At 58.7% G+C, this 12217-nt stretch overlaps 2 protein-coding genes across 5 annotated transcripts; one reads left to right on the forward strand and one right to left on the reverse strand.

Annotated features, from left to right (window-relative positions):
- Positions 1-377: 377 nt before the first annotated feature.
- FBXO2 (F-box protein 2) lies at positions 378-5919 on the reverse strand. Its single transcript, XM_067720465.1, has 6 exons — positions 5760-5919; positions 2383-2760; positions 1794-1923; positions 1626-1721; positions 1037-1175; positions 378-821 (listed from the first exon to the last, which is right to left on the reverse strand). The coding sequence occupies exons 1-6, from the start codon at positions 5779-5781 to the stop codon at positions 687-689; spliced, it is 900 nt and encodes a 299-aa protein (XP_067576566.1). The 5' UTR covers positions 5782-5919; the 3' UTR covers positions 378-686.
- On the forward strand, positions 5907-11699 carry FBXO44 (F-box protein 44). 4 transcript variants are annotated; one of them, XM_067720494.1, is made up of 6 exons: positions 5907-6050; positions 7390-7661; positions 8882-9008; positions 9156-9251; positions 9360-9495; positions 10567-11699. In XM_067720494.1, exons 2-6 carry the CDS (start codon positions 7397-7399, stop codon positions 10708-10710), a joined length of 768 nt encoding a protein of 255 aa, XP_067576595.1. In that variant the 5' UTR covers positions 5907-6050; positions 7390-7396; the 3' UTR covers positions 10711-11699. The 4 variants fall into 4 exon arrangements, with proteins under 4 accessions (XP_067576595.1, XP_067576578.1, XP_067576606.1 ...); XM_067720477.1 differs by lacking the exon at positions 5907-6050 and adding an exon at positions 6103-6228; XM_067720486.1 differs by lacking the exon at positions 5907-6050 and adding an exon at positions 6331-6425.
- Positions 11700-12217: the final 518 nt, after the last annotated feature.

The raw sequence follows: 12217 nt of genomic DNA on the forward strand, positions 1-12217 counted from the left end.
GGCATCCATCCCTGGGCCCAGGAGAATTGGTACCCTAGATGAGATGCTGCCACCACCCACCATCCTGCCTTCAGGAAAAAAAAAAAAAAACGGGGAGAGGGATCAAGAGAGGCCAGGAGGGGGGGCCCACACACACACTCGGTTCTGGCTTCTGGGCAGCTTGGGTGTCAGTCGGGCGCCAGGCCCAGCTCCCCGCTCCCTGGCCTCACAATCCCAGCCTTTGTCCGGCGGGACCAGGCCCGGCTGGCTCTGCACCCGCCCAAGGGCCCCTGGAAACCAGAGCAGCTGGAACCCCACCAAGTATTTTTCCAGGCTGGGCCAGGGGCCCTCAAGAGACAGAGACTGAACAAAGGGAGGGGAGTTCATTCATCCCTGTGTTCATTCATTCCTTCCTCCGACAAATAATATTTATTGAGCGCCCATTTTCGTGGCAGGCACAGTGTTAGGTGCAGGGGATTCAGCAGCGGCGGGCCCAGTGTAGGCCCACGCCCTCACCCATCTTATTTTCTAGATGCAAATATATACCAACAAAACCCATCTTTCCCTCTGAGGGGGCTGGTCTTCGAGCATGGGACGGGAGAGGAGTGCGCCGGGTGCGGAAGGTCAGGATGCTACCGGCTAAGCCCTATCTACCCCCGCGCCTCTGGCCCTCCAAGGCAGCTGGGGGAGGCTGGAGGAGGGGTCACTCAGGGCTCCACCCACACGCTGCTGTTGGTCACCCGGGCCCCGAACCAGCCCTTCCAGTAGACGCAGTCCTGTCCGCCGTGCTCGAAGCGGACGAAGCGGACGCCCGGCCCATAGTCGGTGAAGGTGTGGGAGATCTGTGGGTGGGGAGTCAGGGGGAAGGGGGAGGGAGGGTCAGGCTCGGAGTCCCGAGGCTTCCCCCAGCCACCCCACCCCGGCGCTCTGACCCTCATCTAGCCCCCTGGATTTCTCAGCGCAGCCTCTCGGCCAGTCCAACCCTGCCCCGCCCACACGGGCCGTGGGCGGGCTATTCACGAGCCCGGCCCCACCGCCCCCGGGCCTCCAAGCTCACCTCAATCCAGCCACCGTCGTCGCTGTCTTGTGGCACTGCCACCTGCCCGCTGTTGAACTCGGCCAGCACGTCCTCGTGCTCTGACAGCAGCTTCACCGTGAGCTCGTACAGGCAGCCGGCGTCTCTGCGGCCCGAGTACCTGCGCCGAGGGAGGGAGGGAGGAAGCGCCCGGGGAAGGCTTCAGCCCTGCTGAGCGGGTACTCTGGGCCCAACCCTCTACAGGAGTTAACCCTGCTGACCGGAAATACCAATGTTCCCATTTTACAGATGAGGAAACCGAGGCCGGAGAGAGAAAGTGACTTGCCCAAACCCAAGGACTAAACCCCAGATGGGCCAGACCCAGTGTTGGGACCAAAGCCAACCCACAGGGACACTTTTTGTTGAGACAGCAGGTGGATATTAAAAAACAAAAACAAAAAAAATTGCCAACATTTAAAACTCAGGAGGGGAGATGGATTTTCACCTTCTCCTGAAAACCCATGGTCATGTGACTGCAAGCTCTAGAGCAGGGAGGCAGCAGTCTCTCAAGCAGAGTAGCCGGTTCCAGTTCGCCCCTCAACCCCGCTCCCCTTCCCCCACGGCCGCTCACCAGTCCTTCACCACGATGGCCGGCTGAGTGGTGTCCAGCAGCTCCTCCCAGTAGCCCTCAGCCTGCAGGTCAATGACCTGCGCTTTGCGACACCACCTGGGAGACTGGGGGTTAGGACTGAGTGGAGGTCCCCTCCCCCCCCTTCTCATCCATCCCCCTTCTCCTTACTCGAAGGAGGAGGCGAAGTACTTCTTGACACTCTCGTCGTGGATGAATTCCACCCCGCAGTCTCCGGGCAGCTCCTCCACCCTCCAGCCGTCCCCACCGTGCTCCAGGTCGCACCAGCCCTCCAAGTCCTCTGTAGGAACACCACAGCCCCACGCTGGTCACCCAGCCCCTGCGAGGGTGTGGCAGGGTGGCTCTTGCCCCTATCGTGGGGGGGAGGATGAACGTGGTCCTTGAATGGTGTCGCGGTGGGCAGACGATGGTGGGCGTGAATGGTGAGCACTTCCTGTTTGTCCCCAGCTTCTCTCTCCCTCCCAGGAGGGTCCTCCGCGGGGCCTGTCTTGCCCCAGCTCCCTGGGGGGTGGAAGGATCTGGGAGAGAGACAACTCCCGCCCGCCTCCCCGACTTCCCCCGCCCCGGAGCAGGACAGGAGGATAATACTACAGTCTGTACTGGGGCTACTCTGTGCTGGGCACTGCGCCAAGCGCCTTATCTCATCCACCCCTCAAAGCAGGCTGGCCTTGTTACTGCCCATGGTACAGAAGGGGAAGCTGAGCTCCCCAGGCCGGGCTGACGGGGCGCGACCCCTCACCTTCCCCGCACGGGTTGCGTAGCAGGTTGCGCCGCCTCTTGCTCAGGAAGTAGAACTGCTGCCAGTGGTCGCGCTCTTCCTCGGGGCCGCCCTCGGGTACCAGACCCTCTTGCTGACACTTGAGCAGCCACAGGGGAGAGCCGTCGACCAGCTCCTTCCAGCGCAGGCACACCAGGCGGCAGGCCTGCACCAGCTCGGCGGCGGGCAGCTCGGCCAGCACGCGAAGCAGCAGCGGCTCGGGCAGCTCGTCCAGGTACGCGGCCTCCTCCTCCTCCTCCCCCTCGTCCTCGGGCCGCTCCTCCCCGCCGCTCGCCTCCTCCGCGCCAGCCTCCTGCTGCTGCTCCTCCGGGCTCGCCTCCTCCGGCTGGCCCACGCTCTCTGCGGGCGGGCGGGCGGGGCGCGGCTGAGACTCCCCCCAGACTGCCCCCGCCGCGCGCCACGGCCGCGATGTGAAAGGCGTCCGCCCCCACCCGCGCTCGGACAGTCCTCAGCGGGCGTCGGAGTTTCCGTGACCAGAGCCTGGGACCCTGTGGAGGAGGCCCAGGAGCCCGGGGCCACAGATCAGCTCCAAGTCTGAAGAGTGGCCTCAGAGGCCTCAGTTTCCCCTGCAGTGCCAGTAAACCCCATACCTGAGCCGACAGCAGGAACTGATGATACTCCTGACACAATGAAGCCCTCTCAACGGCCCTCTAAGATCCCTGCTCCGGTCACCTCCTCAGGGGAGCCCTCCCCAACTTCCCCTACTACAGCATCCTCTCACCTCACCGCTGGGAGTTCCATCCTTCCTAGCTTTTGTCCAAGGGTTTGACGGTTTATAAACACCTTTCCCGGGGACTAGACTGAGGGAATGAGGGCAGGAACCGGGTCTGGGAAACTCACTGCTTCATCCCCCATGTTTGGCATCTGGCGCCCTGCCTGGCTCCCTGTCACTTAGCAAGTGTTAGGCACCATTCTGAGCGTTTTAATTTTTACTCTTTAAATCCTCACAGCATCTCTTCTAGGTTGTCCCTATCACCATCCCTATTTCCCTGATGAGGAAACAGGGACAGAGAGGTAAAAACACCCAGGATCATGCAGCAAATGAGTGGTCGGAGCCTGGATTCAAACCCAGGCAGTCTGGCTCCAGAGCCACCTTTAACCATCACAGCCCTGAGAAAATGATTCGTTGAGTTGAGGGTTATGATTTTGATTTCACAGATGAAAATGCTCAGGTTCAAAGATGGGGAGCGACCTGCCAAAGGTCACACTGCTGGTATTCAGGCAGGGGATGCGGGGATCTGAGGCCTGAAGGGAAGGGAGAACAGGGGCTTGGGGATGGGGGAGGGAAGCTCGTTAAAAGAGAACATGTATATCAAATAGGGAGATGTAGTAAGTGCTCGGGAAAGAAGGTTTCTTCACTCCTTTTCCTATTCCTGGCCCTCAGCTTCCTCGTCTGTAAAATGGGGGTAATCCCAGGCCAATCAGACAGTCATCTGATGTTCAACTCTTCTGAGGAGGGGGCAAGGGCATTCCAAATTATGAGAAGAGGGACTGATATCAGGAGCTGTGGGCTGGACTGTCTCCTGGATCCTGGCTGGCCTCAGCTGGGCCATTGAAGCCTTGAATAAGTGGATACCGAGTGGAGGAGGGAAAGACAGTGTGGAGGTGACAGAACCACTCTGGGTGATGGGGGAGGCCACTGCTCTCAGACCTAGGACAGTGGGGGTGGGGGAGTCCTAAGTGCTGGGCCCTGGAAAGCCAAGGTGGTGGTGGAAACAGGCCAGGCACCAGGGGAGGAACGAGCAGGGCCTAGACCCAAGACTGGGTGTTGCCAGAACCTGGGCGGCCAGCCCTTCACCTCCTCATATGCAGCATTTCCCCACTGCGCACACTCTCAGCCCCCTGAGAGCCCAATCAGGGTTTACGTCTTTGGAGCCCAGAGCACACAGTGAGTCCTCAGTAGATCTTATTTAGTGAATCTTATTACTCAGCACAGTTCCCTTCATTGTTAGTTTTTTGTTTTGTTTTGTTTTTTTTGCCACATCTTTATGATGTGGGGCTTCACACTTCCCTTTTGGCAAGGAGGAAACTGAGGCCCAGAGAGTCTTACTGACTTCTCCCAAGTCACACCGCAGAACTGTGGGATGGCGGAGAGGAAAATGCCTGCCCTGAAGCCATGTCACCTGCCCATCTTGCTGCCCACAGCTCTCTGGGGAGCTGGGCCCAGTGCCCTCACCTCTCCACCCCTCCCCCTGCCCTGCCCTGCCCTGGCCCTGGTGGACACCTGATGCTCCCCCGAAAGGTGCACCTCGCCCAGTCCCCTCTCCTGGCCCCAGGCCTGGCACTCAAGGCCCCAGATCTGATTACAGGCCCCCCCACCCCCTCTTGAGCACACACAACTCCCCACATTGTTGCCTTCGGAAAGTTATCTGGCCCCTGGAAGCTGCCTCCGAGGCTTATTCACTCACCTGGATTGGGCCCCTGAGTCCAGGGAATAGCTGGGCCCTGGGAAGAAGCAGGAACCCATTCTGGGGCCCTATAAAGGGTGGGGCAAGGGGGCCACGGATTGGGGGCAAGAGCGGAAGGAGGTAGGATTTTCAGGGCTGGAGGGACGCGGTGGGGAGCTCGGCTGCCTGAGTGAGCATCAGTCTGTTTCCCGTTGTCTCCCCAAGCAACTGGCCACTCTCAGATGGGCCTGGTGAGGGAGGGGTGGGGGCAGGTCTTGTTCCCACCCCGACTCAGCAGGCAACCCCTACAGGCCCAGCGGAGAGTTCTAGAGATGGGGAGCGGGGGACCTTTGGTGCCAGACAAGATGACTGGGCAGTCTCAAAGGGCCCTGAGCATCGGCTAGAGCTGATGTCCCAACTCTCCCTCACCACCAGCCTGGTTCCCACTGGGCATCCAGCCACCCAAAGGAAGGACAGTCCCTCCAGACAAGGGATCGCAGGAGGAAGGCTGGGATGGGGTGAGGAGAAGCCAGTAACCCCAAGAAATTCATGGAGATTCAGGCATCTCACGGCCCAGAGTTGGCAAATGGAAGAAGCTGATGGAATAAAAAGGCTTGTGGCCTCTTCCATCCCAGATAGGTACCAGACCCGGGTCCAATAGACCCTCAGGAGGTGGGAACGTGGGATTACTCATACGCTATTTCCCGGGTAAATGGGACCCGGGAGTCCTCCCTCTCTGCCTGTCATCTCTCAAGGCCTCCAGCAGATCAAGACACCAGACAGAGGACTGTGCTCCTTTGAGACTGTCTCAAGGGCTTTGCTTGGGTGAAAGTGTGTCGCTCTGTGTATCGGGGCCCCCTCGCTCTCTGATGCCCCCTCTCCGTAGCACTCGCCCGCCTGCCCCGGTCACCCCTCCAGGGCTGAGCGAGTGGATCCGGCGGCGGCGGCTACCTGGGTCACCGTCTCCGTCCATCGCTGCAGAGCGCTGTCGCGAGAGGAGGAGGACCCGGAGCGCTGCGGGCGGGCTGTCCGAGTCCCGCGGCGGCGGCGGCGGCGGCGGCGGCGGCGAGTCCAGGCGCTGCTCACGTCTGGGTCGGGTCCCGGCCGGACGCGCCTCTTAAAGGCCCCCGCCTCCGCCCCCGCCCCGCCTTTGGCCCCGCGCCGGGACGCCCCACAGTCCGGAGCGATCGGCCCGAGGCCTGAGGCTCCCGGTTCCTTGGCGGACCCAGGAGGCCAAGAAAGGTCGGGAGTCGTTTCTTTTTTTTTTTTTTTTTTTTTTTAATGGGGGCGGGTGGGAGTCCGATTCGGGGCGTCTCCCAGCACCCTCCTGGGGTGGCTGCTGGGAGGAGGCTGGGAGAGTCTGGGTCATGCGGAGGGTGTGGGCAGAGGCTCCTCCCGGCACGACACCGCCCCGCCCCAGGTAATTTTCCTACATCCGTGGGGGGCGCACCCCAAGCCGGGTACTCCCCGCGGGCCGGGGACCGGAGCGGGCCGTGGAGGCGGGGCCGGGGCGGGGCTCGGCGGGCTGGGGCGGGGTTGTATCCACCGGCGACCGCAGGCGGAGGCTGGCTCAGCCCCTGCTACGGAGCGGGATCGCACAGCGGTGGCAGAGGGCAGGTGACCGGCGGGAGTGGGCGCGGGGAGCGCCGGAGCGGGGACGCGGGGTGCGGGGGCCGGGCGGGCGGGCGGGCTCGGCGGTTCCGGGCCCAGCAGCAGTGCGCCGAGGGAGGCCCGCGCGGACAAGGCCCAGGCGACGGGGTTGCGCGGCGCGGCCTCGAGAGGCGGCGCGAGCAAGAACCAGAGCTGGGGTCGCCATCGATGCGCAGGGGTCCAAGCCTAGACTTTGGGAAACATTTGAAAGCCACGAGGAGGGATGGGAAGTCGAAGGCGCGCGGGGACACCCGGGGCTGGAGCCCAGCCACGGGGATGGGGGTGGGGGTATAGGAAAGCCCGCTCCCCATCGCCCACCTCTTCTCCAGTCCCAGCCAGGCAGAGCATTTACTCCGTGGTCTCGAAAAAGTGGCTAGGGCCCTTGGGACCTCGGTCGGAGACAATGATAATTATCCCTGCCCCCCCCCCCACCCCATATCTCCGCTCCTCCGTTTTGAGGATGGGAGAGAGAATGCGGAAGGTACCAGACAGGCTGCGGGGCTGCGAATTGTGATTTCCATGCTAAAGACCGTCCGACCTATTGAAAAAAGCTGGCTCTAGATTCAGAGAAGGCTCAGGCTCCTTTCCCCTCTGTTCCTGTCTGTGTGACCTTGGGCAGATCCTGATACCTCTTCTGCCTCCTTAGCCTCCCTTAGAGGCTATTGTGAGCTGCCAGTAAAAACAATCAGAGCTCTGAGCTTCTTTACTGAGCTTCTGCTGTGTCCCAAGCTCCTTGTACCCCCTCTAGGAGGTAAGTATTGTTCCTGGCCCCATTTTACAGAGGAGGAAACTGAGGCTCAGAGAGGCCCAGTGACTTTCCTGAGATAGTCAATGGCAGTGCCGGGAGGGAACCTCCACCACCACGGGGTGCTGCGAATATTGGGTCCTGGGGAGAGGATCAGGTCTGTAGTGTAGCTTTCAACAACCACAGGAGAGCCATGGCGGTGGGGAACATCAACGAGCTGCCCGAGAACATCCTGTTGGAGTTGTTCACGCACGTGCCTGCCCGCCAGCTGCTGCTGCGTTGCCGCCTGGTCTGCAGCCTCTGGCGAGACCTCATCGACCTCGTGACCCTCTGGAAGCGCAAATGCCTGCGTGAGGGCTTCATTACCAAAGACTGGGACCAGCCCGTGGCCGACTGGAAGGTCTTCTACTTCCTCCGCAGCCTCCACAAGAACCTCCTGCATAACCCGTGCGCCGAAGGTGGGGTGCAGACTGAGTATGATGTGCCCCCAAACACACAGACTGTCGTGATACCAGCTAACATTCATTAGGCGCTTACTATGAGCCAGCCAGGCACTTTGGGGGGTTTAATTCCTTTCTCACAATAATCCTAAGAGGTAGGTACTATTAGGCACCCATTTTTCAGATGGGAAAACTGAGGCCAAGAGTGGCATTGGTCCACTCTTATTCCACTCTGAAGGTTATTTCCCCAGTGACCTTTCCTAGGAGAGGGAATGTTGGCCAGTTGGAATGAATTGTGCCGAAGACACAAGACCAGGAAGTCAGAGCCATATTTTCTTGGCCTGGCTCCCAGACTCCAGGACTAGGCCTACTAGGACTGCCCAGAAGACAAAGGGGGCTTTGCTTATGAGAGAATGAGAGATCCGGTCTTCTTCCCAGCACATTCCAACAAAAGGTAAAACAAAACTTCTGCGGTCATCCAGAGCCCCCTCTTTTCCCTTGCTGTGCTGTAAATGACTAAGTAGACACTTTGACGGCATGAGAACCTCAATCTCTATTATGTGGCCAAATTCTGGAGCAAAATGATAGTAAAACAACCCCAAGCTGTCCGCAGCTTTCACATGCCTGCCTCACTTGACTCCCCAACGGCCATGTTCTTCACCAGCGTGTTGACAAACTGTGGTCCCTAAGCCAAATCTGGCCTAGGAGCTACGAATAGTTTCTATGGTTTTAAAGGGTTATTTAAAAAACAAACAAGAAGGGCTTCCCTGGTGGCGCAGTGGTTGAGAGTCCGCCTGCCGATGCAGGGGACACGGGTTCGTGCCCTGGTCCAGGAGGATCCCACATGCTGCGGAGCAGCTGGGCCCGTGAGCCATGGCCACTGAGCCTGCGTGTCCGGAGCCTCTCAGAGAGAGAAAGCAGCTTGCCTAAGGTCACAGAGCCCAGTATTGGTGGAGCCGGGACTAGACCCAGATCTGTCTGACTGGCACCAGAGCATTCCATCCCAGAAGTAGTCTGGTTGTTCCCATCATCAGGATTCCCAGTAGAAATCAGTTACCATGGTGCCTGGCACACAGGCAGCACCTAGTACAAGGCAGGCACTGTTGATGTGCAGGGTTCCCCAGCACGGGGCTTGAGGGCAGCTGCTGAAATCCAGGGAGAGGTGCCAGGAGCAAGGGGCACTTGGGAGGTGGCCACTGAGGGGCTTCCCTTTGATACGAACTCTGCTTTCCCACCAGAGGGGTTTGAGTTCTGGAGCCTGGACGTGAATGGAGGCGATGAGTGGAAGGTGGAGGAGCTCTCTGGAGACCAGAGGCAGGAATTCCCCAATGACCAGGTCAAGAAATACTTCGTGACTTCTTATTAGTAAGATCCGAGGGGTCTCGGGGCGGGGTGGGGGGAAGCCCAAGTCACTGCACCTTGGGGTCTCTCCTGCTCTGGGAGGGGCAGTCCTAGCCCCCCAGTGCCCTAGTGGCGAGCCCCAGCCCCTCCCACCCCTCCACCTACCCCCAGCACCTGCCTCAAGTCCCAGGTGGTGGACCTCAAGGCTGAAGGGTATTGGGAGGAGCTGATGGACACCACACGGCCAGACATCGAGGTGAAGGACTGGTGAGTGCTTGGGGCGAGGGTTTGGGGGGGGCCCTGCCACTCAGGTGCCCCACCCGCACCCTGCCCCCCCATCTCCAAGGCCCTGAAGGGCCCTTCCTCTGCCTGCAGGTTCGCAGCCAGGCCAGACTGCGGGTCCAAGTACCAGCTGTGTGTTCAGCTCCTGTCGTCAGCGCATGCGCCTCTGGGGACCTTCCAGCCAGACCCAGCAACCATCCAGCAGAAGAGCGATGCCAAGTGGAGGGAGGTGTGTGAGCGGGGAAGGGGACAGGGGGCACATTGTCCAAGGCTGAGACTGCAGTCAGACAGGCCCAAGTTGAGATCCCAGTTCTGCTGCTTCTTACCTGGGCTTTGGCTGCTCTGAGCTCTCAAAGATTATCAGTGAGATGATGCTGGTAAAGCCATGTTCAAAAAGATTGACTATTATTAATTACTAATATCAGTTATTACTATTATCTAGGTTAGGGTTCAGTGAACTTTTTCTTAAAAGGCCAGATACAAATAGTTTAAGCTTTGCAGGTTTTACTGTATCACAACTACTCAGCTCATCAGCTCTGCCGTTGTGTTGTGAAAGCAGCTTTAGCAAATGGGCATGACTGTGTTCCAATAAAACTTTATTTACAAAAACTGGCAGTGGGCCCCTAGAGGATAGTTTGCCAACTTCTGATCCAGACCGGTGCTCTCCAGTAGACCTTTCTGCAGTGATAGAAATGGTCTGTCTGGGACTTCCCTGGTCTGGACTCGGTGCTTTCACTGCCATGGCCCCAGGTTCAGTCCCTGGTCAGAGAACTAAGATCCTGCAAGCGGTGTAGCACAGCCAAAAAAAAAAAAAAAGAGAGAGAGAAAGAAAGAAATGGTCTGTCTGCCCTGTCCAGTTTGGTAGCCAAGAGCCACATGTGACAATTGAAAACTTAATAAGAGCCAGTTCATAGTACAACTAGGAACTGAATTTTTAATTTTATCCAACTTTAATTAATTTTAACTTAAATAGCCACGTGTGCTCAGTGATGAGTGTATTGGACATCCTTCGGCAGCTTGCAAAATTTCCTTCAGTTCATTTGATCTGCACTTAGATAATCCCGTGGAGTGGACCCAGCAGGATTTTGCTCCATTTTACAGATGAGGAAACTGAGGAGACACAGACAGGGGAGGTGGTCTGCCCCAAATCAGACTGAGGACTAGAATTCCATTCTGCTGACTCTGGGTTGAGCACTGAGACCTCAGCCCATCCTGGTCCCCTCACCCCCTCAGGCAGTACCCTGCTCAGGGTCAACTCCCCTGACCGCTCTCCTTCCCTCCCCCTGCCCCCGCCCCCCAGGTCTCCCACACGTTCTCCAACTATCCACCCGGCGTCCGCTACATCTGGTTTCAGCACGGCGGCGTGGACACTCACTACTGGGCCGGCTGGTACGGCCCGAGGGTCACCAACAGCAGCATCACCATCGGGCCCCCACTGCCATGACGCCCCCGAGCCCCCAGCCACCTAACCCCAACTGATAAACTGCTGTCAGAGATGGGCTGGGCTTGGGAAGGGGAGGTAGAGGCCAGGCTCTCCCAGACTTCCTAGTTCATCCTTGCCCCCCCCAGTTGCCTCTTCATGGAGCCTCTTCGTTTGTACAGCCTTCATATGTTATGGGTAGCTAGCTCTCTGCCTGGGGGTCTCAACCTGAATGAGGGGGCCCCTGAGGTTGGGGGGGTGCATGGTGTTCCCCCAGATGCCTCTGAGGGAGGGTCTCCAAGCTCTGCTGGTAACCTAGATCTATGTGTCTACCTTCCCTTGCTGGGTCATTTCTCACTGTCTTCTTTGAGGGCCCTCAGACCTGGGACAGTCAGGACATCTGGCAAGCCTGTGGCTGCCCTGCATAATGCAGATGCTGAGCGATGATGTAGCTCAGACAGGTCTGGGAGTGGAAGGATGGCTCTGCTGGCCCATCCTCTGCCCCATTCTCTGCCACTCCCAGGCTTTCTCACTCTGTCCGCCTGCTTAGGGAGGTGGCTTTGGTCCAGAGGCTCAGGCCTGGTCTGAGATAGGCAGGCCCAGGGTGGGGTGGGGTCCCGGCCAAGTCTGGACTCTCTTCACTGTCAGTGAAGCCCCAGAAGCCACATGTGTATTAAGTGAGGGCAGGGCTCTCCAAAAGATCCCCCTGGAATCCTGCACACGGCAACCCAGGGCAGGTGAGGGGCAGGGTCGGGCCCTGAGAGCTGGGATGTGTGAGCCCTGGATGAGTGGGATGGGGGGGCAGTTCAAGGACCACCTGTCCACCTCCATGCCTAGGCCAGGCACTCTGTGGCTTGGAGAGCATTCCAAGCGCCCACCCTACCCTTGGAACTGCCATTCCCAGGACCTCCCCACCCTGTCGGACCACGTTTCTGCCTCTCCTTCCTGCTGGAAAGAGAGCAGTTCTCCTACCCCTGATGCATGTGGCCAAATAAAAGGTGTTCCCAGCCCAACGTGTGCCCTGTGCTTTCTGGGGGAAAAGGCAAACTTCATGGGAGGTCTTGCCCCTTGCCTTAGAAGCTGCAACTTATATGGCTCTGTCCAAGGTACAGAGAGGGGTTGACATTTCAGGAGCCAGACTTCGAAGAATGAGGGTCCTGGGACAGACCCCTGGACAAGCTGCAGACATCTCGCACGCAGCAGCCCTCCAGTACCGCCACCTTCCTCTGGAGGCCTGGCCGCAGGCTGGTGGTGGAGTGTGCAGATATCTTGGGCAACTCTTGCCATCCCAGGCACTACTTAGTGTTGTTTTTTTCACTGCCCAGAGCTTTACTGATAATAGACAAAGCCAAAGAATTTATAATGGTGCCTGGCACACAGTAGGTGCTCAATAACTACTGTTAAATTGCATTATCTGACTCAACAGTGCGCTAGATTAGGGCCTCAACCAGGGCAAGGACTGTTAAGGACCAGGGTTCTTGGCCTCCTTAATCAATAGAAATTGATAAGAGGCCAGACAAGAGTTTCAGAT

The sequence above is a fragment of the Pseudorca crassidens genome, chromosome 2 (assembly GCF_039906515.1).
Source record: "Pseudorca crassidens isolate mPseCra1 chromosome 2, mPseCra1.hap1, whole genome shotgun sequence".
Classification (NCBI taxonomy): domain Eukaryota; kingdom Metazoa; phylum Chordata; class Mammalia; order Artiodactyla; family Delphinidae; genus Pseudorca; species Pseudorca crassidens.